Source organism: Caenorhabditis briggsae (genome assembly GCF_000004555.2).
Source record: "Caenorhabditis briggsae complete genome, chrIII, whole genome shotgun sequence".
Lineage (NCBI taxonomy): Eukaryota > Metazoa > Nematoda > Chromadorea > Rhabditida > Rhabditidae > Caenorhabditis > Caenorhabditis briggsae.
The window spans coordinates 9,569,538-9,593,966 of NC_013490.2; the positions used below are offsets into that span (position 1 = coordinate 9,569,538).

The 24,429-nt window shown below is 36.3% G+C and overlaps 4 protein-coding genes across 4 annotated transcripts; 3 read left to right on the forward strand and 1 right to left on the reverse strand.

Annotated features, from left to right (window-relative positions):
- Positions 1–69: 69 nt before the first annotated feature.
- On the forward strand, positions 70–393 carry CBG10079 (the record flags this gene model as incomplete). Its single annotated transcript, XM_002641694.2, has 1 exon — positions 70–393. The coding sequence occupies one exon, from the start codon at positions 70–72 to the stop codon at positions 391–393; it is 324 nt and encodes a 107-aa protein (XP_002641740.2).
- A 616-nt stretch (positions 394–1,009) lies between these two features.
- On the forward strand, positions 1,010–2,923 carry CBG10080 (the record flags this gene model as incomplete). The annotated part of the gene is made up of 2 exons (XM_002641695.2): positions 1,010–1,019; positions 2,472–2,923. The coding sequence occupies 2 exons, from the start codon at positions 1,010–1,012 to the stop codon at positions 2,921–2,923; spliced, it is 462 nt and encodes a 153-aa protein (XP_002641741.2).
- A 10,231-nt stretch (positions 2,924–13,154) lies between these two features.
- Positions 13,155–24,270, reverse strand: CBG10081 (the record flags this gene model as incomplete). The annotated part of the gene is made up of 7 exons (XM_002641696.1): positions 13,155–13,212; positions 20,943–20,989; positions 21,034–21,284; positions 21,343–21,664; positions 21,991–22,010; positions 22,068–22,113; positions 24,124–24,270. The coding sequence occupies 7 exons, from the start codon at positions 24,268–24,270 to the stop codon at positions 13,155–13,157; spliced, it is 891 nt and encodes a 296-aa protein (XP_002641742.1).
- Positions 18,049–20,223, forward strand: Cbr-bre-3 (the record flags this gene model as incomplete). The annotated part of the gene is made up of 6 exons (XM_002641697.1): positions 18,049–18,176; positions 18,300–18,417; positions 18,468–18,551; positions 19,051–19,187; positions 19,233–19,475; positions 19,566–20,223. The coding sequence occupies 6 exons, from the start codon at positions 18,049–18,051 to the stop codon at positions 20,221–20,223; spliced, it is 1,368 nt and encodes a 455-aa protein (XP_002641743.1).
- Positions 24,271–24,429: the final 159 nt, after the last annotated feature.

Genomic DNA, 24,429 nt, shown 5'->3' on the forward strand with positions numbered 1-24,429 from the left:
TGTCCAGTTCGCGCCTTCGAAGAAAATCTCACGGAGAAGGTTCTAGAGAAACACATCGCTCCATTAGGAATGTACACCTACCATCTCAACAAATTGGCTGAGAAATTCGCTGAAATCAGAAGGAAGGACCTGATCAACACTCAACGGAAATTGGCAAAATCGAGAGAATGCAATGCTTACATTGAAAATCAAAAGATGATTCTGGAACAGAAGACTCAAGAAGAAGTCAACGAATTGTTTACTGCTGCCATGGGATCTACTCGTGCTCCAAAGAAGACGTCAATGAAACCAGACTACTCCAAGTACCGTATCGTCAAGAGATCCAAGTCTTCAACATCTTCAACACCAACATCATCATCTTCTTCTTCGTCTTCTTCTCCAACGTCTCAATAATGTGTATNTAACTATCTCTTTATGCGCGCGCTTTTACTCACCGGGCGGCCTAGAAAAAACCTCGTCCCTAAGGGCTTTCAGCGTATTTTTCGATGCGTTTTTCTCGATGAAGGAATTTTTTTTGAACTTTTTCTTTATTTTTAAGTCAATCTACATGCATTTCTGCACATTTTGATGCAATAAAAAATTTCACCGTACACCACCTTTAATTATTTTGCTGACTAGAAACTTAACATTTGCATGAGCTCAATTCGAACCATCTAATACATTGAAACAGACTGAGTTTCCTAGTTTTTTTCAAATTTATGTAAACCTTTCAGATTAATATTATATACAACCTATCATCAACTTTCGGACCAATTTTGTTTTCCCATGAGGCATTGATCCTTCTTCACATCATCCCCTTCACATGCAAACCGCTCCTTCACCTAGTCATATTACAGTTCCAATATTGTCAATATAAACCTCCTCACTACATACAAGACGTCCAGGTGTTCCTCCCATAAGCCCCGCCCACCAACTCATCCCCAGAACCGTCATCTTACTTAGTTCATTCATTCTTGAATATCAGTTAACCGACTACTCTCATTCTCTATCGTCTTACTCTCTGTTCAACATGCCATCCAGTACCTCATCTTCTTCTACCAAGTCCTCGGCTGCGGGTGCCAATACTTGGCCAAATTTCATGATTTTACAAGTGTTGGCCAAGCCTCCCACAAGTCTTGGCCAAAGCATGCGCCTGCATGAGCCGCTGTGATAGCTTCCACAAGTCTTGGCCCATAGTCGGAAGGCTATAAGTCTTGGCCAAATTCTGATTATTGATTTTTCACCTTCGGGTTCATCATTTAATTTTCAATTTGTTTTCTGGTTTTACCTATTTTTCTACTATTTTCATAAAGATTCGAATTTTTATGAAGGTATTTTAATTTTTTGGTATAAGAAATTTTGAAGTTTCGAATGGTATAACTTTCAACATGACAGAACATTCAACTTCAACTCAAAAAAGCAAAACCGAAAAAGGATAAATCTGCGAGTCGTGAGCACATCGTGAGCATATCGTGAGTTATTATGAAGAGATATTTAGCTTTAAAGAGTTCAATATTACAGAATTCGAACACTTGAATATACAGAATTTCGATTCACGAAAAAAGAGGAGACGGAGGATGAAAAAAGTTAATTTTCTGCAAAATTCCACCAAAAAATTCTGCTTCAAAACTGTTGTTTCAGTCGACAAAGAATCTCTTTTGAAAGGTATCCATCATTTTTCAGGGAGTTTTAAAATGCTATGAAAACGATTCAGAGTTTCGTCAAATTGTGCATGCGCAGAGTGTCGCAGTGGAAAATGAACACGATTTCAGTAAAAAACAATGTTTGGAACTCACAGGAGTAACGTTTTTTAGGATTTGAAGACAACTCGAACTATGTAAAGAAGAATTTATTTGCACCGCACATTATGTGGATGCTTGTTATCCGAAAGTCAGTAACGTCGAAACCAGAACTGTGAAAATTTTTCGAAAAGGAAGTGATGGTATTAGTTCAAAGACTGAGAATTTTTAAAATTATCGTTTGTATTTCAGATGCAAGAAATTGAATCGTAATGTTCTCGTCTAAAGGATACTTCAAAATACAAAGCAAAAATTGAGGAAATGAGATTACTTGACTTGATGCGATTACACTGTCATTGTCGATGAATTTCAACGGATTTCAAAGAAAAGGAAACGAAAAGGTGGAACTTTTTTGTGATTTTAATTATTTTTTTTCATTATTCGTTTTGTGTAGTGTTCTAATAAAACGTTGTAGTATATTCTAATTCCGAATACAATCACAACAGAACAACAGGTTTGAATGAAAACACACACAGCCACACACAAGTCTAGGACAAGCCTTCCACAAGTCTTGCACAAGCCTCCCACAAGTCTTAGCTAATACATACAATAATGTGCTCGGAGACTTGTGCTAGACTTGTGGGAGGTCTGGCCAAGTATTGGCGCCGACAGCCCAGTCAATCATCCAATCCCGTGGAATCAAGAAGATTGAGAAGAGACTCACTGCTACTCAATACGTCGGAAAGTATACAGAAAGGCTGGTGCTTGGAGTCAGAAGAACCTACGCCCTCGACAGATTGATTGATGCAGACTGTCCGATTTGCGCCTTCGAAGAAAATCTCACGGAAAAAGTTCTAGAAAAACACATCGCTCCATTGGGAATGTACAGCTACCATCTCAACAAATTGGCTCAGAAATTCGATAAAATCAGAAGGAAGGACCTGATCAACACTCAACGGAAATTGGCAAAATCGAGAGAATGCAATGCTTACATTGAAAATCAAAAGATGATTCTGGAACAAAAGACTCAAGAAGAAGTAAACGAATTGTTTACTGCTGCCATGGGATCTACTTGTGCTCCAAAGAAGACGTCAATGAAACCAGACTACTCCAAGTACCGTATCGTCAAGAGATCCAAGTCTTCAACATCTTCAACACCAACATCATCATCTTCTTCTTCGTCTTCTTCTCCAACGTCTCAATAATGTGTATCTAACTATCTCTCTATGAATATCTCATTTCAATTCTTCTGCAATTTCCCTTTTTTGTATTTATCTTTGTCTAACTTAATAATTTTCAATGTAATAAACAATAATTTCCACACACGATTTTATATTCGAAAATCATAAAGTGAAAGAATATCTTCAAACAAATGTGGAAGATCATAGAACTGTCTGTTTCCAAAAGGTTAGAAAATGCATAATTTTGAGAATTTTCAAGTCTCTCTCTCTACATTATATGTGCACACACACTGATTTGCTCATTTCTAATGGGCACAATGAGAATTAGAATTTTATTCCAATGTTGCAGGGTGTAAGCCTTTTCGTATTGCGTATTCTCTAACAAATCACAGTGCCTTCAATCATTTTGTTTTCATTCCCAATCCAAAAATTCCAATTTCGTAGTCTGTAAAAATCAAAAAACCATCCATACTTCTACATCACAAAATGTCATCGGGGTTAATCATGTAAAGTGAGGAAAAACTGTCAAAAAACTGGATATAACAACAAAAAAACAGAAGAGAAATAGAGATGAGTCAGAGTGTTTCTGTCTGTTCGAAGAGAGAGAATTGCCATCATTTTGTGTTTTGTATTTGAACAGCATGTGCACTGGATATTATGAGGAACCATTCGAAATAGTACGCCAGTTGAATTAGCAAGTTACATTGTTTCTGAATTGGAGCGAACTCGAACTTTTTTTATGCCTCGGAAAATCTAAATTCATATGTTTTGAAAGTCAGCTCTCTAGCTAACTGTAACAATTACCAAAAAAAAATCTGTAATAGAAGGGTCGCCTAGCTTTTTATTTCGAGCTTAACTATCTCGGTTCCTTTAAAATATATAAAAAAGTTGTCAACTGATAAAATGTTTCTTGTAATATTCTCAACATTTCATCAGTGGACAAATTTTTGATATCTCTTATAGAAATTGAGATAATCGAGCTCAAAGTGCTCCAATACTCCAAATAAATTTATCGAATTTTCTCCTAAAAAGTAAATTCATATTTGTCTCGGGTTTCCCTTCCTCATCCCCCGAATTCACCTTGAACAGTCATTGACTTTCCCACGCCATATTTGTATTTTCACAACCAGAATTTATGTCTTCTTCTTCTTTTTCCTGACTGCATTTCCATTCTTTTTTCTCTCTTCCTGTCAGTTTTCATATTCAAATCACCATGTTTATGTTCGTTTGATTCCATTTTTGCAAAACTCGTTTTTCGCAGTAATTCGATATTTACAGTTCAGAAGAACTGGAATAACAGGAACTTTCTGAATTTTAAATTTAAAAACTTCAAAATTAGATCCAAATATTCAAATGTTTGAAATTGAACCCAAATGATTGCAAAACAGACGGTTCACGCCCCTTCGGGGCTAAACCGCCTGACTCCCTTACAATACCCGGAATCAAATGGAAAAAAATTTGACTCTTGACATATAAGCTATGAAACTGTGATGAAACGAAAACGACATCCGAAAGAAAACTTCTGAAATTCCCAATTCTCACCCTCATTTTCTCAAAATTCAAACTGATATTCTCATATTTTTCATTTCGGAAATGTAGTTTTCATTCATTTGAAGGTTCAATAATTCTGAAATTTCTAAAAATCAAAAAATATGAAGCCCGGAAATTCAGAACTTCGGAATTGTGAAAAATCCGAATTTATAATATCGAACTGCGGAATTCGGAATTTCGATATTTAACAAAATTCAAAGTTACGAAAATTCATTCGAAGAAATTCTAAAGTTTGCAGTATTATGAAAAATCATAGAAACAGAGATATTCGGATAATCAGAAATGCCGGAAATTCGCAATTAGAAATTTGGAAAGTCGAAAATCCAGAAACCTGGAGATTCATGAATTCGATTTTCTGATGTTGAATTCGATTTTTGCATTTCAAAATCAGATATTCGGAAGTTCGAAAACACTCATATTTTTGGAATTCGAAGGCCGGATTTTAGAAAAACCGATTGTTTTTTTAACCCACATTGTTTAAATTCATAATCTTAACAATTTATATTTTGCCAAATTCGTAAATTCAGAGAATTAAGGTTCAAATTCAAAGTCTAGAAAATTCAAAAAATCCTATTCTTCATCATTCTCATTTTCCAGCTATTCCAGTCCTTTCCCTTCAAACTTCAAAATCCATACTGAAAATTTCTTTTTCTCTTTTTTTAAGCTAACGTAGATGAGAAAAAATAAAAGTTGATTAGACGGAAACGACGTGAATATTACTTCAATAATTTTCTAAAAATTTGTACTGGAAACGAAGAAAAATGTCTCCAGAAGGCGTCAGAGACAAAATTTCGAAAATAGAAAAGGTCGGGGATAACCTAATAAAAATTTCCGATCCATTCATCCAAATTCCAGCTCAATCGGTTAAGTTTGAGTAGGTGAAACGCCACGCGACATACATCGTCACAGACAGAATTTGGTGTTTGTTATTAGTAATGATCATAAAAATTAGACCAAAAAAATTGAAATTTTGAAAATTAGAATTGAAGATTCGAAACTGAAAAAATCGAACCCACAAATGGAAAATTTTGAAAATTAGACCCAAAAATTCTGAATTTACGAAATTAAATCCGAAAATACAAAATATAAACTTTTTAAATTCTAATTTTAAAATAGGAAGACTTCTTCTACATTTCCCGTTACAATTCCCCCTTTTAATTTGTAGAATACATATATTTTCAGGTTCAAAACTTCTTGAAACATTTAATTGTTTCTACAGTAACCCACCATCAATACAGAATTTCCTGATTCTACCCCTTCATCAATTCTAAGCTTTTCTTGTTAAGTTAGTCAGAACCTAAAATACACTCAATTTCTGAAAATGACGTTATCATATGAGAATTCAGCCAAAGAATCAAATAAACAACATTACGAAATCAGAGAAATTTTTCTCTTGGTAACCGAAAACGCACATAGAAACGGCACGTTTTGTTTGTGTTTAACGTCTCCAACGTTCCCTAATTGAATGCAGGTGTTTTCTCTATAAAAAAGAGAAGAAAAAGAAGAAATTGTTACACAAAAAGCAATTCAACAGGGCGCACTTTCATCTTCTGGGCTCATCCCCCGGAGCAGCACCAACGGACCCCTTCGTGTCTTCTCTGTGTCTCTTTTTTCCTCATTGTCTCTCTTTCGTATTTTATTTCTAGTTGGCTCAATTGGTTGCACCCAAACGCACTCGGGGAATTGAGTGGATGATGGATTAACGCAAATTTTAGTTCGTTACTTGCAACCTTTTACTTTTAATATATTTCTTTTCTTCTTCTTTAAATCTTAAAAATAAATATCCGGATCAATCGGAAACTCTTTTCTTTTTCTTCTTTTACGTTGTGTTCCTGTGAGTGTTTTCAACAAGTCTTCTTCTTCTTTTTCTTCTTCTCTTGTGTTCCACCGCTCTCCGAGTGATTTATTAGATTTCCTTCTTGTTAACTTTTTGTTTTTTTTTAATCAGAAGGTTCTAGAAATCTATGCAAAATGGACAAATTTAGCTTCATTTGCACACTAGTAAAAATAGAATTTTCATGTCTTTTTTTCTTGGAATTCTAAGACTCAGTTTTTGACTGTGCTTGATAATTTGATTTCCTAATCTCTAAAAGTACAAAAATTCCTTAATGGATTGTTGCCAGACAGGACAAAAACAAACCTTGTCTGAAACGATTTTTGTATGTCTGAGCACATTCTTCCAGCGACAATAAATAAATAAAATTCTGAAATCTTCTTTCCATGTTTTCTTTTTCTCACAATCTTCTCTCGAGTTTGAAAAATTAAATGTTTAGATCTGGTTTTTTTTTCAATTTTTTAAACACATATTTTTAAAATTTTTGGGAGATTTCATGAAGCTAAAAACAATTAAAATTTCAATTAAAATTTTTTCTAGTGTTTTTCCAGTCCGACGTTTTCAAAATTTCGTTTTTTACTATTATTAGGAGTACAGTAACCCAATATGAGTGTACTACGGTACTTCCTCTAATTGAAGCTCACCCAAACCGTAAACTTTGAGTTTATTTATCTCGGTTTCTGTAGAAGATATCAAAAAGTGGTCAACTGGTAAATTGTTTATCGTAATATTACCAATGTTTTATTAGTGGACTACTATTTGGTATCATTCACAGAAACCGAGATAATTAAGCTCAAAGTTGATGACTTGGGTGGGCTTCTATTAGAGGAAATACGATAGTATCTGAAATTTTCAAATCCCTGTAGATTTATCCAAAAATAATCTTAAACTCTTTTTTTGTTCATTCATCTCACTTAAATAATTTACTTTCTTTTCTCCTAGATTTCTAAAAATTCAGTCACACCTTCTTGTTTTTTTTCAAAAGTTGTAAACTTCATTCTTTTCTTCTTGTTCCAAAACACCTCCATCGTTTCCATAGTTCCCCCTAATTTCCATTCAAATTTTTTTCTTAAAAGGTTTGTCTTTCTCTTTTCCTTTTTTCTCCTTTTCCATAATTCACTCTGAAAATGACGTGGGACCAAAGTTCCCTACAGACCTAATTTTTTCTAGTCTTCTCAGTCAAAGGACAATCCAAAAGAAAAAACCGGTCAGTTTTTGGACAATTTAGGTGCAAAGGTTCTCTTTTTCCCAAGCAATTTCGAATTCAAATCACTCGGCGCCAAACGAAAAGTGAGAGAGTGTGAGAGAAAGAGAGACGCAGGCACTCTAGAGAGGTCGTTTCGATTCTTTGGACACTGTCTTTACTCGGAAACAACCAGTGGATTTTTCAAAAATTGTTCTCTTACTCTCTTTTTTTTGTTTCCTCTTCATAGTCATTCAAATGGAACCGACAAAAAAAAATCAAAAAGTTTGGTCATCAGCGCCAAAAATGACTCTTTTGTTGACTATTTCGTTGAGGTTTTTGTACTTCCTTGTTAACGTTTTTGTTGCTTTTGTTTGAAAATTTTTTGTCCTGTTTTAATGGATTTTCTGATTTTTCTGATGTCTGGTTTACAGGTGGTTTTTTAATGTCTAAGTTGAATATGTCTTTGAAGTCACTGAAATTTCAGATTTATAGGTTGATCGAAATTCAGCTAAAAAACACGTAGGAAACTTTGATTTCTGTTGAGTTAAAGCTGAAATTCGAAAAGGTTTCTATGTTTCTAGGATTATATTAGTTTGAAAATTTTTAAATTTTTAATTCGTCTTAAAATTTTCAGCTTACCGTAAACACTCTAATAGAATGCTTCTTCTCAAACAGTCAACTCCAAGTCAATTTATCTCGTTTCTTGTGAAAGATATAAAAAAGTAACCAACTTATTAAATAATTGTTGATATCATGATAAACATTTTATCAGTTGACACCATTTTGATATCTTCTATAGGGGCCGAGAAAATTGAGCTCAAAGTTAAAAGATAGTCAGCGCCATTCTATTAGAGTGTTTCCGGCATCTTCTTCTTCTTTGACATCATAAACTATTTCCTTAAAATGCAATTATTTCTCTCGCAAAACTTTCCAAAAGTTTGAAAAATATCCGAAAATTCCAAAAAAAAGTTTAGATTTTTAAAGTTTTTTTGTCAATTATTCAAATTTAAAGGTATTATTTTTAAAAATTTATTTTTCAAAATTGATCACTTATTCATTTTTATCACCAAATTCGCTCTAAAACGAATATGAACAAGTTCATAATCCTTTAGATTTAAGGTTTTTAGAAAAAAAATTGTCTGGAATTTTTTAAAGTCCAGGCTCATTTTGAAGACGTGCTAAACAAGAGTAAATTCAAAAAACTCTGTTTTCTGCTTCACAAAACTCTAGACTAATTTTAAATCCGGAAGCTTTAAGTGTATTTTTCAAACTATCAATTTTCAAAACCTCTTGCAAGAGAGCAGAGATTTAGACAAATTCACTCGTCAAGAGATCATCAATCTTTCGTTTTTCTACCTCAAATCAACAAGTAACTAGTGACTCATCGGAATTTGCTATTGGATCCTTTCTTTCTCCAATCACTGCTCTTGTCACTTTTTGAACTCTTTTTATTTCTGTTCCTTTATGTTTGTTCATGAATCTTGCTCTCCACAATTGCTAACGATTTCACCAGAATTGAGCAAATTTTGATAGTGAGCACAAATGAGTGTTGCAAGAACACGATTTAGGGGAGGACCATCTATTACAGGGACCCAACATCGCTCCAAAACTCTCGGTCAAAAATAGCGCCCCGAGATCAGGGATTCTGATTTTTTTTTCTTACTTTTGACACAACCGTTTGGAACCCAGGTTCTTTCTATTTTTTAAGGACTTATTCGAAGGTCTTTCTATTATATGGGCATTTTTAATACGGGTTTTAAAGTATCCAATGGCCACCAGTATCGCCTACTTGATCAATCTTCACACCCACATATCATTTTCCGAATAACCTTCCACTTGTATGTCAACGCCCTTGCTCACTGACGTTCATATTGTGCCACACCGTACTTGAGAGTCCGAAAACTCTCAAATGGCTATTCCTCCTCAATTATTTGTGTGTATCTTTCCATTATTTTTCTCTCTCTCTCACTAGTTTTATTTGCTCTGTTCGTCAGTGTTTTTTTCTTTCGCAAAACCGTTTTTTCCTCTTTCTAAGACGATGAGCAAAGCGATTGAGTATCGAGGTCACGCATACAAATATGGTCATCTGTCGAAATGTGTGTGAGTGGAGTGGACACTTTGGAAGATACTTTTTTCTGACTTGATGGGGAACATTGAGTTTTGAGAAGAACAAAGTTTTTAGGATCAAAACCACCCCCATACATTTTATATTTACTAAAAATCTTTTGTTTAGAAAAATTCGTTCTCTTTCTTCCAATATTTTGCCGCTTCTGTTTGTTAAGTGTGAGCCAACAGAGGCACACTTTTCTTCAACTTTATATATTTTTCTTATCTTTTTTCAAATTTCAAATTGTGTTATCTGGTTTGTTTTTTTAGTTTTGAGTTGTCTAAAACTATTGCAGCTGCTTAAAAATAATATTTTTCTTTACTAGCTCTTTTCGCTGAATGTTAGCTAATCAAGTCTAGAATTGTGTTCTGCTCGGCTGTCGGCTTGCAACTTCTGGACGGAAGTTGAGGGGGGTTCGGCTTTTGGACGGCTTTTGGTCAGATTATGGACAGAAGCTGCCCACTGACAGCAGTGGGACGGACAATGGTCAGATTTTGGCCGGAATTTGAAGGCGCTGCGTGTTAAGAGGTCGAAAGCTGGCCGGTAATTTGTCGGATCTTGGTCGGCTTCCCACAATGTCTTTGCCGGAATCTGACCGAGCTCCGGCCAGAAGTAACCAGCGACGCCTGAGTGGTCAGATAGAATGAGAAAATCTGGAAAATTCAGAACATTTTTTTTTGAGTTCCAGACTCTCAAATATATTCATTTTCTGACGTCTTCATCCATCTCGATTCTCCTACATTCCCTCACATTTTTTTGCCGCAAAAAGTCTCAAATTTCAGGACCAAAAACTTTTCCTCTCATTCTTTTTTTCCCTTTTCTTTTCCCGTTTTTTTGAAATTTCGTATTCTGTTCTTTTTCATCCTTCTGTTGTTGATGTGCGATTTTTTCTCTCAGTTCAGTTCAGACAAAAAACGGGCAACCGTTTCCATTGGTGACCTCTTTTTTTGGGGCGTTTCTTTTTTTTTCGACGGATGGTGAGCACCTATGGTAACCTGATCGGCTCGGTGAACTTTGCCGGTTCACCAAACCATCAAGTGGTTTTTGTTTTGGTGATGAATACCACCTGAATTCTTATATAAACAAAAATTTTGGAAATTTGAGTTATAGTTCATTTCGAGTACTCTGGTATTCTTTGGGTTTATAAGCCTGGGAAATTAAATATGCGTCACTTTTTTTTGAATTTTTTCAGGATAGACTAGGTAATTTTCTTTTTCGAATTTTTTAACAGTATTAAATCTTTTCATTAAAAAAACAATTTGAAAATCAAGTACTATCAATCATGTTTTGAACATAACGTATTTGCTCGAATGGAAGACCACCTATATTTGCACTTTGAGCTCAATTATCTCGGTTCTTATGAGAGATATCAAAAAGTAATCAGCTAGCAAAATTTCGCTGATTGTATGATAAATAATTTATCAGTTGACACATTTTTGATATCTCTCATAGGAACCGAGATAATTGAGCTTGTGGCCTCCTATTAGAACAGATCAAAAAATGGAAAAAACATGCCAAGAATAACCTTTTCAATAAGAAAAAAAGGTCGGCGTTCCCATGTGAATCATCTGTTTAATCACATAATTTCCTTTTTTTATTCTTCTTTTTTTCCCATACCAATTGATGACACTTTTCGATTTCTTTTTTCTTTTGTCACAAAACAGTTCTCCCATTACATCTATTGTGTAAAATACTGGTTAAAGTGCGTTCTCGTTGTCCCTTCTTTTTACTTTTTCTCAACACTTTATCAGTTATTTTTTGTCGAAATTTTCTTCTGAAAAAGGTATGAGTAAGTCATTTACTGTAATGGTAAAAAAATCTATTCTCACCTGTTCCTTTTTAATCGAAAAAATATATATGAACAATCTGAGAACAGCTGTATCCAGGTGATTAGAAATACGAAGACTAAAAGGTGTTTTTGGGGGAGAAAAGGGCGGTACATTCGTTCAAATCAGGAAGAATATTATAGTCTAAATTAAGATTTATAGTATTTTATAGACCGACAAAAATTCTAAACAGCTAGACTTGCTTGCAAAACTCTAATAAAATTTCCCACGAACCGTCAACATTGAGATACATTATCTCGATTTCTGTGAGAAACATAAAAAATCTGCCAACTAATAAACTAATCGTAAAAATATCACCAATATTTCATCAGTTGACCTATTTTTAATATCTTTTACAGGAATCGAGATGATTGAGCTCAAAGTTTATGGTTTGGGTGGACTTCTGTTAGAGGAAATACAACGTCCTTAAAACGTCCTCAAAAACCAGATAGATATTCTAGACGTTACAATGTTTCAAAAATTACAATATTCTTTTAAATGAAAATTTATAGTCAGATTTGTAAGGAACGGTTTATAGAAAATGTTCTTGAATAACCATGGATTTCTAGTTTTTTTTTTTCACATTCTAATTAGAGTAATGAGCCATGGAACCTGGAGTTATGGGAACCGCTGAGCTCTCCGAATGGCACATAATTCGGAAGGTACAACGATTCAGGGGTACAAAGGGGCGCAAACTGATTTAGGTGTACAAAATCCACAGTTAGTAGGTATAAAATACGATTTTTTTCCGGTATTTCGTACCCCAAATCCAGGTTTTTATACCCCAATGACCTCAAAATTTTTGTTCCTTCCCAATTATTTTCCTCTCCGAACCGACGATCACTACTAGGCCGACCGCTATCGGCAGCTTCAAAAAAAAGTGTTTTCATAACGACGATAGTAATGCCTTCGAATATGGTAGAGGTCCAGCATCGTTTTTCCGCAATTTCATTCTCCCGAACTAACAGTCCAATGCACACTCCTCCTCTCCGAGAAATGTCAAACAGATAATTAGGCATCCTTACATACATATTGTCTCGCTCTCAGTCTGTAAACTGATCACTTCATTGCCAAAGATCAGGTTCCTATTGCTCCGCTCTTTTATCTCTGTCTGCGTCTCCTCTTCTCTCGCTTCTTATTCTTTCTGCAAACCAAAAGCCATTGAACATGGAGGGATAAGAAAACAAGACCTCCTGTACACCTGTTTCGAACATCAGTGCCATCTATGACTCATTTTGATCCTTCTTCCTATTTGTCGGTCTCTGAATGGTTACCATACCTTTTTTCTTTTTATATTTGCTCCTCGAGAGAACAAATCAGCATCAATTGGGGTCTCTCGATCAGCAGTTAAGTTTTCACCTCGAATGGTCTTTTTTTTTCTGATTCCTTTTGTCCACTTTTCAATTTCCGCGTTCAACCTTCTCTGTTTCTTTTTCATCTACCACTACTTCTTCTTTTTCTTCTCCAAAAACCAATTCATTTTGCCCCTCTACGTTCATTTTCTGGCTTCTTCTTCTTATTCTTTTCTCACTTTTTGAATCACTAGATTTTCTTCTTTTTAGTTTTTTTTTCTTTTTTATTAATATACTCGTCATCTGATCTTCTCCATTTTTTCTAAATCAGAACTGTAAACTAGGTTTGGTGAGGCTTGGTTGAGAATAAGGGAGCAAAAAGTTTCCAGGTGAGAAGAAAAAATAGGCAAACAATGAGACAAAGAGAAATCGGGGAGGAAAGAAAGACGGAGAAAGATTCTAGTTGGAGAGAGAAAATAAGGATCTGTTTTTTAAAGCATCTTGGGATACGGTAGAACTGCAAATTAATAAAAGAATTGTATTCTATTTTCTTTGGTTAACTTTTAATAACTTTAGTATTTACTGATTTTGTGTCCTTTTCTGGAGTTTGATGGCTCTCGGGATACTGTATGCCAGTCCTGAGTTAAATTTCTGTTACTAACCTGTAATAGAAGGTGTAATGCCTTTGGGCTAGTTACGATTGGGCTCTTGATAGTTCAGTGGTTTATTGCCAAGTTTGAGCTTAATTAACTCGGCTTCTATAAGATATATCAAAATTGTGTAAACTGATAAAATGTTTGAGATATTATGATAAACAATTTATCAGTGAACTACTTTTGAACATCTTTACGGGAACCAAGATAAATTAGCTCAAAGTTAAAAGCTAGATGCCCTTCTATTACAGGGTTTACGGTATGTTTTGAAGTCATGAAATTATCGTAGATTTATCCAAAAAAAGATTAGAAACTCGGTTTTTTGTTATATTCGTCCAACCCAAAAAAATTTAATTTGCTTTTCTCAAAAATTGATTACTAAAAATTCACTGGGTTCAAAAAATTGGTATTTTTTTGTATATTCGAGACATTGTACGTGCTAGTTTTCACTTTTCACTTTAGAATTACTGTAGCTTTCAAAAATTTTCGAATTTCCAGTTACTCCCCACCTCGGACCCTTCCAATAGTTCCTCATCTATTTTTTCAATCTCCTGACTTTCCAAAATTTCTTTCCATTACTCAATTGTCCTTCCAAAACTCTATCTCTCGAGAAAAAGATGAAGCACGCCTTCTTCTTCTTCTTCTTCTTCTTTTTCCCATTTCATTTTCATTTTCATATATTCTCCAAAAGAACCCAATTAATCAAAAAAGAGCGCCAAGTATACAAGGGGGCATATAAAACCGATTGGATGTGTCACGTCAGTCAGTTTGATGTATTCCGAGGAACGGAAAGCCCTTTTTCTCTTCTCAACAAACAAAAAGAAGAAATCCTTGGTTTTACGCATTTATATTAGTTGTGTGATTCATGTTGGTCGAATTCCTAAATTAGGAAGAAATTGAGGAGTAATGATGATACGGTTTTTATAGGAGACGTTTTATCAGAAATTTGGAGAGATGACTTGGTTTTCAATATATTTCTTCCTGTTTTTAGGTTATTTTCTGTATTTTGAAATGCCGGTATTTGTAGAAACTGAAGTTGATTACTGTATAAAATAAGTTTCAAATCGTAGTTTCTGCAAGCACCATTACGAAATACCGAATTTAATTTATAGAAGCCTACCCTAGGCGAAATTTTGATGTCTCTTTTAGAAATCGAGATAATTAAGCGCAAAGTTGAAGGTTTAGGTCGGTTTCTATTAAAGGAAATACGGTAAAGGGGCACTCCGAAAAAAATGTTTTATTGTATTGAAATTTGTAGAAAAATAAGTCGATTCCCTTAAAAACATAGAAAAGCGTTTCCGGAAACCTCTTAAGAGGAGTTTTCAGTTTTGGCGGACATTCAAAAAAAAGGTTACAGATTCTTCATCAAGAGATGAACGAGAACTTCAGAATTTATGCTTTTCGACTCTACAGTAACCCTTGCTCTCGAACTCTGAATCCCAAAAAAAAAAATTAAAAATTGACTGACAGATGGAAAAAAGTTTATGGCTACTACCATGGGAACTCTTCTCCAACTTCTTCCTTCCTCCGCATTCAAATTCAAAAATACTGAAACTTGTTTTTTCTTTCCTTTTCCTTTTTTCTAGCTATCGTCATCATTGAAGCCTGACTCATACACACCCCAGAACCTTAAAATAATCTCTGCCTCACTCTCTTCCAAATTTTTGAGTGTAGTTGATAAAAACCGATAAAAAGTGAGTGAAAAAAGTGCATGAAGAACTTCAAGCCATCAGAATATTGAATTGTTTTTGTTGCTATATTTGAATACCTCCCATGAAAAAGGGAGGAGGAGAGATTATCATCTATTTCTCTTCATATATTTCGTCACTAATCCCATTTTGTCTCTATGATGTTTTTTTTCCCGTATCTCAACAATTGATTTATAACTTTTTTGACTTTTTTGTGGATGGAAACAGTTGCCAAGTTTTTGATTTCTAATCGTCGTATTCGTTCCGCCAAATCGAAGATGATGACACTTTAGACCGCAAACAAAAAAACGACGAAGACGTCGACCTTCTTCTTCTTCTTCTTCTTTTCTTTCTAGTCGTCGTTAGAATAAGAAGAAGAAGAAGAAGAAGAATAATGGAATCGACACAGTCTCCAGAGTGATAACTTCTTCTTTTTCTTTTTCTATTTCTTCTTTTTCCATTTTCCGCCCAACCCCAAAAACACAGCGCCGCCCGTGTCTCTATCTATATCTATATTGTTTTCTTTGTCTTTCCCATTTTTTCTCACACATACCTTATTTTCTCAACTGATTATTATTTTTATAATATTCTCCCACTCTCTTTATTTTTCTTTATATCTATTCGTGACTCATTTTGTTTTGGTGTGGACTAGAAAAAAATTTCGGAGAGAAAAAGGAAATTATAGTAGTTTAGAGCAAGAAGAAGAAAAAGTTTCTAATTCATATCCTTATCAGGAAAAGTTCAAAAAAATAATTGCTTTTGCTCCACTGATGCCAACGGAGCATTTATTTTCTAAATGACTCAATTTTCTTATTTTTGAGCAATCAATGTGAGATTCTATTGTGGGCGGAGCCAAGGTGTTTTTTCAAAACGTTTTTTTTTAAATTAATGTTTTTCCGCGCTTTTTCCGGATGCCCAAAACCGTAATACTCGGCAGTTCAAATGGAAACTTTCGTCTCGAGACCAACGCTAACTTTGTATATTAGCGTTGGAGCACATTTACATAACATTCCCAAAAAAACCATGTGTTGTGGGCGGAGCCTAAGAACACGGTGTTTCTCCGGAGATTTGCGGTAAATGCGCCTAAACGCGAAAACCGTTAAACTACTGTAAAATTAGCGTTGGTCTCGATCAGCGGTGCCTGCATTCCATCGGAAAAAGCGCGAAAAAATTATATTTTGAAACTTTCCAGAAAAAACACCGTGTTGTAGGCGGAGTCAAAGAACTCCAGGAATCCTTCCCTAAAAATTTGGTGAATCCAGGTAAACTAGTATTTGTAACCTTGAATGACGAAGTTGTTTCCCAAAAAAAGAGGTCGAAAACATTTTTAGACACCCCACCACACCCCTTGTGATTTATATTATTTTTAAAGATTTATACCGAACAATGAAAAATAGATTATTGAGTTATACAAACAGTCAATATTTACCTCTTTCACTATGTTAGGTTAGGTCTTTTCTCCTTTTCTCGAAAGTTAAGCTTATTTGGTTTCTGATTGGTTGCCAAGAGCGGAAACCGATTTTTGTGCTCCATCTCCGCCTTTCGGGCAGAGGCACAGAGAACGGGAGTTTTCTTATCAAAAACTTTCGAATCTCGGAATTTCTCTCATCACTTATTTAGTAGAATCGTTCCTCTCGGGAACCGATATGTTCCCATTTGAATATATAGTCGGGAAAACGGTTTCTCCGTTTCTCTTTTTGTTCTCAATTTTTCACTCTTTTTATCATCACCGCCGGCATTTTTAGTATTAGAGATCAGCGAGACGCAGACACACAATACATCTCCTATTCTCTTTTTTTCGCCTCTCTCCAACACCGCCATCCAACACACTGTTGCAGTTTAGGAGTGTTGTACAGATCGTTGTCTCTTGGCAAATTGATATCGGTTTCCCTTTTTTGATGAGGGCACTGACTACTAACTCTTTCTCTCTGCTTCTCTGTCTATTTCTCTCTTTTCCAAGTCCTAACTTATTAATGTTCTTTTCAAGCCTACTCCACTCCACTAGAGTTACACGAATTCCCAAATCTCTTTTCATTGAATTTTTGATCTTTGCCTCTTGCATACGAAACTCGTGTAATTTGCACCTGTATTCAGGTAACTGGGTGCACTCTCGGTACTAAAAACCTAGCTTCCCACGTTGAAGCCAAATGATATGAATTTGCCATTTTTCAACTCTTTGATTTAGTTTTCTTTTTTGTTCTCTCGGCGGTAATTTTGTATGAGGACTAGTGGAACAGAGGTAAAACCATCTATTCGTGTCATTTTAAACCTGTAGAATATTTCAGTGGTTCGAACAACTTCGTAATCTTCATAACCGCCTGTTTTAGATTGTCTCCATATAATAATTGAGTTTCTCTTGCTTAACCGACTAACATGGTTTTTAGTAGGTTCTGTTGGAATTCTAATTCCTCATTCACCTCTCCACGCCACTTTTTAGACTGAAGCAATTCGCTCGATGTACTCTTTCGTACCCGGTTCGTCGTGTGAAACGAATTTGGACCTACTTTGCAGCAGGCATGTTTTCAATAGGGTTTATTTTTAAAATCTCGGAGGCACGAAAATTGTTCTCGTGTCTCCGGAAGTAGTGAACCACCTAGAAAGATTTTTAGTTCCTTCTCTCAGAAGTAAATTGCGGGGGAGATGCTCAATTTCTCTTTTTTTTTGTGTCTTTAAAAATTATTTTTCTTCAAAATTATGGTAGTTTTCTCTGTCTGCGATAAAAGTGTACCTATTGCTTACCGTACTCCTCCGCTAAATTGAAAAAGTGGGCACGGCCTGAAACAATGAATCATGCCCCAGCTGTAGAGTTAATATTTCGAAATATTGTTTACCGCATCACATCCTCCTATAAATTTTTGCCTCAAATACTTCTCTAACTTACAGTTGCTGCCCCCCTCTCATAACACACTCCGATGACTCACATCAATTTTACTGATTTTTTGTTTAAGCGTTCCTCTCCTTTATAAATGCTCTTCTCTTTTATAAAGATCATATTTTTCAGGAATAGAGGTAATGAACTGCGAGGTGAAGCATGCGCTACACTGCGCCGTACTAGTGGCGTGGATCGTATGTTTCGCCTACTTCTGCGGCGTCTTCACCGAGCCGGCGGAAGGAACTGTACCCGAAAGTCCTGTTGCCAGGTATGTTCTCGATGAAATCATTGTTATATTCAATTCCGTGTGTTGAACTCTATAAATTGTCTCTCTTATCTTTTTGTGATATATGAGACAGCAGAAAAACAGTCACAAATTTCATATTTTCAGCTATGGACTCGTCTGGACCATCTGTTTGTACTTGCTTCGATTCACTGCTCTTCTCGTTCTGCCGCAATGTCTTTGCAATCTTTGTGGGTTAATGATGTTCAATGCGTTCAGAGAAAAGGTAAGATTTGAGTAAAAAATTACGACTTTATTTTGAATAATTAATTCTAGGTACAATTGAAAGCTGCTCCTCTTCTGTCACCATTTGTCTGCTTCCGAGTCGTCACTAAAGGAAACTTTCCGCTTCTCGTCAAGGTAAGTCTGTTACTCCTTGCTCCTCCGTTATCGCTCTGACAAGACTTACGTGTTCTTGGCAAATTGATAAAATTAGAAAATTCCTTCGCCGCAGAACTTTGCCTTATTGGATTGATAACTGGGCGATGACTAGTGCGCTTCGAACTAGAAAAGTGTTAAAATTCTGATTGTTTTTCTTTCAAAACGTCGAAATTCCTTTGCTGCTCTGCCTCCATTGAGAAAATTCTATCATCGTTTTTATGAGTATGAGTGTATTAGGAGAGGAAGTGATAAGAGAAAGTGCGATCTTAGTCAAAAGAACAAAACAATTTTGGGGGTTGGGTGTGTCTTGTCGATGGTTAAGAAATGACACAAAATTCATAAGTTTCGTGCAAAAAAAATGAAGAAAAGGGAGCTGAATTGTGTAGCTGGCTTCACGATAAGAGCAACCAACTTGACACACACGTGGATTAATGACACGATTAAAAGTTTAATATGAATCACGAATTATGATTTGTAGGAGAACATCGATGCGAACATGAAGACGTGCTTCGAAGCCGGTATGGAGAACTTCATATTCGAAGTTGTCACCGATAAAGCCATCAATCTGCCACCAAATCCGAGAGTCAGAGAAGTTGTCGTTCCAACTGCTTACAGGTAATTTCTTTCAAGTTGACCTAAATTCACAAAAATGTTTTCCAGAACAAAAAGCGGAGCAAAGTTCAAGGCCCGCGCTCTTCAATACTGCCTGGAAGATGATGTGAACATTCTGCAGCCAACTGATTGGATCGTGCATCTTGATGAGGAAACTTTGCTGACTACAAACGCCATCTGTGGAATTCTGAACTTTTGTGAAGACGGAAAACATCAATTCGGACAAGGCGTCATCACTTATGCAAACGGAGACATTGTAAATTGGTTGACGACTCTCAGTGATTCGTTCAGGTGAGTTCGGTGGTGATAAGGCAAATGATGTATTCATTGAATCACCCGGAATGAAATCAAAAGATTGAAAAGTTACGTATTTCTTTCTAGAGTTGCCGATGATATGGGAAAGCTCCGGTTCCAGTTCAAACTCTTCCACAAACCACTTTTCGGATGGAAAGGCTCATACGTTGTGACGCAGGTGGAAGCGGAAAGAGACGTTTCTTATGATCATGGAATGGAAGGATCTATCGCTGAGGATTGTTTCTTCTCGATGGTCGCAATGAAGCACGGTTACACTTTTGATTTTATTGAAGGAGAAATGCACGAGAAAAGTCCATTCACAATGTGGGATTTTTTACAACAACGGAAGCGCTGGTTGCAAGGAATTCTCCTCACTGTTCACTCATCGAAAATTGCCGTTGTGCATAAAGCACTTCTGGCACTTTCCCTATACGCCTGGGCAACGATGCCACTGACATCACTGCAAGTGTTCCTTTGCCCACTTTTCCCATTGCCAAGGTGTCTTCCGTTCGACTTTCTACTCTCGTTCGTTGGAGCTCTGAATCTCTACATGTACATCTTCGGAGTTGTAAAGTCGTTCTCCCATAAGTACCGTAACAGTTTTCTACGACTTGGAATGTATTTGGCTGGAGCTCTAATGACGATTCCATTTAATATTCTTATTGAGAACGCAGCTGTTCTTGTAGGAATGTTTGGGAGGAAAGACCAATTTTATATCGTCAACAAAGATATTCAAACTGTATAATCACGACAAGTACAGTAAGTTCTGAATAGTTAAAGAGCAGTTTTCAATTCTACCTATTTTTCAGAACATGATCTGATGCACCTCGTTCTTTGCGAACTTTCATTTTCTCTAACCATGATTTCAAATGAATAGCCAAAATAGCAGCTACTTGTTGACATTTTAATATCATCTGCAAGCCGATTTTCTTGCCCGTCTTTTACGACTCAAGAAGTTCTACTCGTTCTACTGTACCCCCTTCAAATGCAACAATTTGCCAATTCATTTTTTCCCATTTCTACTTTCCAAACTTGCTCATTTCTACCCCACCCATCCCTGTTTTGATATCTTTCTATTTCCGGTTCTTTTTTCTTTCTTAGAAAAGTGCTAAATCGACATGCTGCCCATACCGCCTTCCTGCTTTGAGATCTCTCGCTGATATTAACTGCGTTGATTATATATGTGCATCCGTTTGTTTGGATACTCTGTTGATCCCTTATTTCACGACGTGTCTCTAGGCTCTTTGCATTTTAAATTTGAACTTTTCACATTTACATCTATAGGCTGTTTACTAACATCTCGATTTTTTATCCAATCTTTTCTCATTTAGTTTTTATTTTGTATCACACTTTTTTCTTTAGGAAATGACCCCCCCCCCCCAACTCACAACTCCCCGTTTGACAACACTTTTCATCACATCCACCCCACCACACCGGCTTATGATCTCGTGTATCGCAATTTACGTGTTATCGTTATCAACTTTCTTGAGAAGATATTCGAATGATTTTTTCTGAAACTGATAAATGCTTAGAATTTATGAAAATACATACAAACAAAAATAGTGAAACAAATCAACCAATTATTCAATCCATCGCTCGTTCCAGGAGTTTCTTCTGAAGAACGTTCTGCGAGTGTGGTCCCAATCGTAGGCGAATTCGACGCTCCGCACCCCAATGAAAAATAACAGATTACAAAATTTTTTGAAATCGAGGTGATTTTTGATGGCATTGATCGAAAAAAAGCCCGAGAAACTGAAGAATTGGTAAACTTGAAAAAAAGACAAAACTTGAAGATTTCCAGCGATTCTTTAAACTTTTTTTTTTGGATATTAGGGGAAACCTATTTTCAGATTTATTCTACAACCAGGGAATTCTTGAATCTTCCAAAACAATCGTGAAAAACCATCGAAAACGGAAATATTCCCAGAAGACACCCGAAGCCCCGCCCACTTGCACGCAAAGTATAGTGGACGGCGGATGTAAGGCTTCCATTTCGGTCGCACAGGTCCTGCGCGCATACGCATAATGGATGGGCGACGGAGGACGCGCCGATGAATTGGGTACAGGGAAAGGACGCCGGTATGGGGCATATACGGGGCATATGGGGCACACCGCCGCCGCAAAGCATCTCCTCGCCTGGCTTGCTGGCACTCGATGAAATGAACTAAAACGTTGGTTGGGGGTTCCTAGAAGTATCAGTTAAGTTCTATTGTGATGTGATTTTGTTCAGGTCTTCCGATTTCGTACTTTTCCTTTATTATTCCATATTCTTTTATATTTTGAACGACATATTACTGATTTTTCGAAACTCAATGTTTTGGTTTTGAAAAAGACTTATGGCAGTTTCCATTTAAATTTGATATGCAATCAAAAACAGAAGAAAATGGGAAAAAATTCGCTAAAAATTGTTTTTTTTTCATTTGTTCAAAAAATGTCTCACTTTCACTTTTTTCAAATTGCACGAAAAATTGAAAATTTTATAATTTAAACGTTGTAATTATTGTATACTTACCAACTTACCTTTTACTCCACCTGAAAATACGATTTTTACAATAATTACAAAGTGAAATCAAAAAATCTCAATATCACCTGTTTTGGCGAAAAACATAGTAATTAACGAGTGAAAGACATGTTTCTGCAAGAATTCAGCGATTTTTTATTCTGCCATAACTCTTTTTCACAAAAAACATCGAAGGAATAATCGAAAAACCAGAAATGTAGGCTCGAATTGACGAAAAATTGACAAAGTTGCCGGTGTGGATTTACGGTAAACAATGGGCGCATCCGGGATTTCGGAGTGTTGTAGTCGGCCTACCGTATCAGACTCATATCGCACACATCGCCCACCCACCCAGAATCCATCTAGGATCGCGCGCATTCGGAACACTCGATTCAGCCTCTCCCGCATCGCACACATATGAGACTCATCGCAGCTCGTTGTTCGCAATATGTGTCAAACGGACTTCTAGAGGATCGCATATGGATCGGGTCCTTTATGCGTATCATCGCCCAGGACCTGTGGCGGTCGAAAATCGCCGACCGCCGACCGACAGCGTCGCGTCCCGTCTGTATGTAATTCAGTTTGGACGCGGGGGAACGGTGCCGGCACGCTTTGGTCACGGGAGGTCGCGGGAGTGCACGGGTGCATGTGGGGTGTGCATATGGGGATGATGGATGTGAAATATTCCTGGTCCGGAAAAAAAATATTCCTGGTTATTTTCTGCGTTTTCGAAATCGGTTTGTCACTTTCTCGCTTTTGTGATAAAAAGTAGAATTTCGGAATTTTTCCGGAAGTTTTGTTTTAAAATTGGAGCAATTCTGAGATTCCAAAATTCCAATTTCACTCAAAATTCCAGTGATTGACGAAAAAAGCGAAATTTCTAAAATTCTCATTTTGGTGAATTGAGCTCAATTTTTTGAGGGCAGACCTAAAAAACGTTTTGCAGAGTTCCATGAAGTTTTTGTGAGTTCTAGCATAATAATATTTGAAATTTTCGATTCTCAACCCTATTAGCTAGAAGGCACAGGACACCATGGAAGCGCTTTGTCCATGACTACATACCCCACAATACTAGGAGTCCCACCAAACCTTCGAGTTATTCAAGCAAATGTCCGAGACACACAGACACACAGACAGAAAAGTTTGAGTAGTAAGGAGTAGACAGTTTCTGGAATTGAAAAAAAACCCGAGATAATGGCGGGACCATCCCGGGAATTTTCTGAGCTCTGAACGGCCTGTGTTGCAAACAAAACTAGATCCGAAGTATAGTTTTGGTAAATGTTCAATATTCGTCAGCTTTTTTTCAACTTATCGTCAGTTTTTCGTCCGCTTTTCGCCCGTTTTTTGTACGTTTTCCGCCCGTTTTTTTCTGACGACCGAACCTGAAAGTCGGATCCTGACGGACGGACCTGGCTAACAAAAAACGGGCCTAAATGACGAACTTGATGGGCGAAACTGACGTAAACGGGAAAACAAAAAACCGACAAAAAACGGGCGAGTAACGGACGAAAAACGGATGAAAATTAAACATTTTTCCAAAACTATATTTGGAATCTAGTCTTTTGCGGGACTTCGGGTGCCTTTTGGGAATATTTCTGTTTTCGATGGTTTTTCACGATTTTAGAAAGATTAAGGTATTCCCTGGTTGTAGAATCAGTCTGAAAAGATTGGATTCCCTCTGGTATCAAAAAAGCGTTTGAAAATCGTTTAAACTCTTCAAGGTTTGCACTTGGGTTCAAGCCAATGGATCAGAAATCGCGCCCCAGTAAATGTGAGATTTTAGAAAAAATTCGCTTCTGAATTATGTGGCTGAGGATCAAACTTTTAAACGTTGGGCGAAAAAATTACGCGTTGCAACTCGTTGATTAAAATTAATTAGGTCAAATCCACGTCAACTTTGAAATTATCAAATTTCTTCTGGCCTAAAAGTTACTTGGGGCGCGTTTTTGAACCCGTTGACTTGGACCCAAGTGGGTTTTACCTTTTTTTCAAATTTTCGAATTCATCATCTTTCCAGGCGTGTTTCCGCTTCAAAATTGCAGAAAAAGTCAAAAAATTCTATAAAATGTGACACTAGCAAATGATCTTCGAGCAATTGCGTTATTTTTTCGTTTCTCTTCCATCGCTCCAAATTTGTAAACTCACAATTTCCATTTTTGTCAACTCATCGTCTTCTTTTACACAGCAAAAATTGATACAAGTACAAGAAGTAAAAAATACAAATAGCATAAATGATAGAAAGCAAAGAGCACCAGCCCACAGATCCCAGTTGTCGAATTCTTGTTTTGGCATTTTCTTTTCGTGTTGCTGAATTGCGAATGAACAACTTAAATATACATCTAGACCTCGCCTACTGCGCATTGATCGGTCGGCTTGTAGCTATCGGTCAGTATGCGGATCGCGACAAATCAAATAAAGGTTAATTAGTTTATTAAATTTCAAATACTTTCA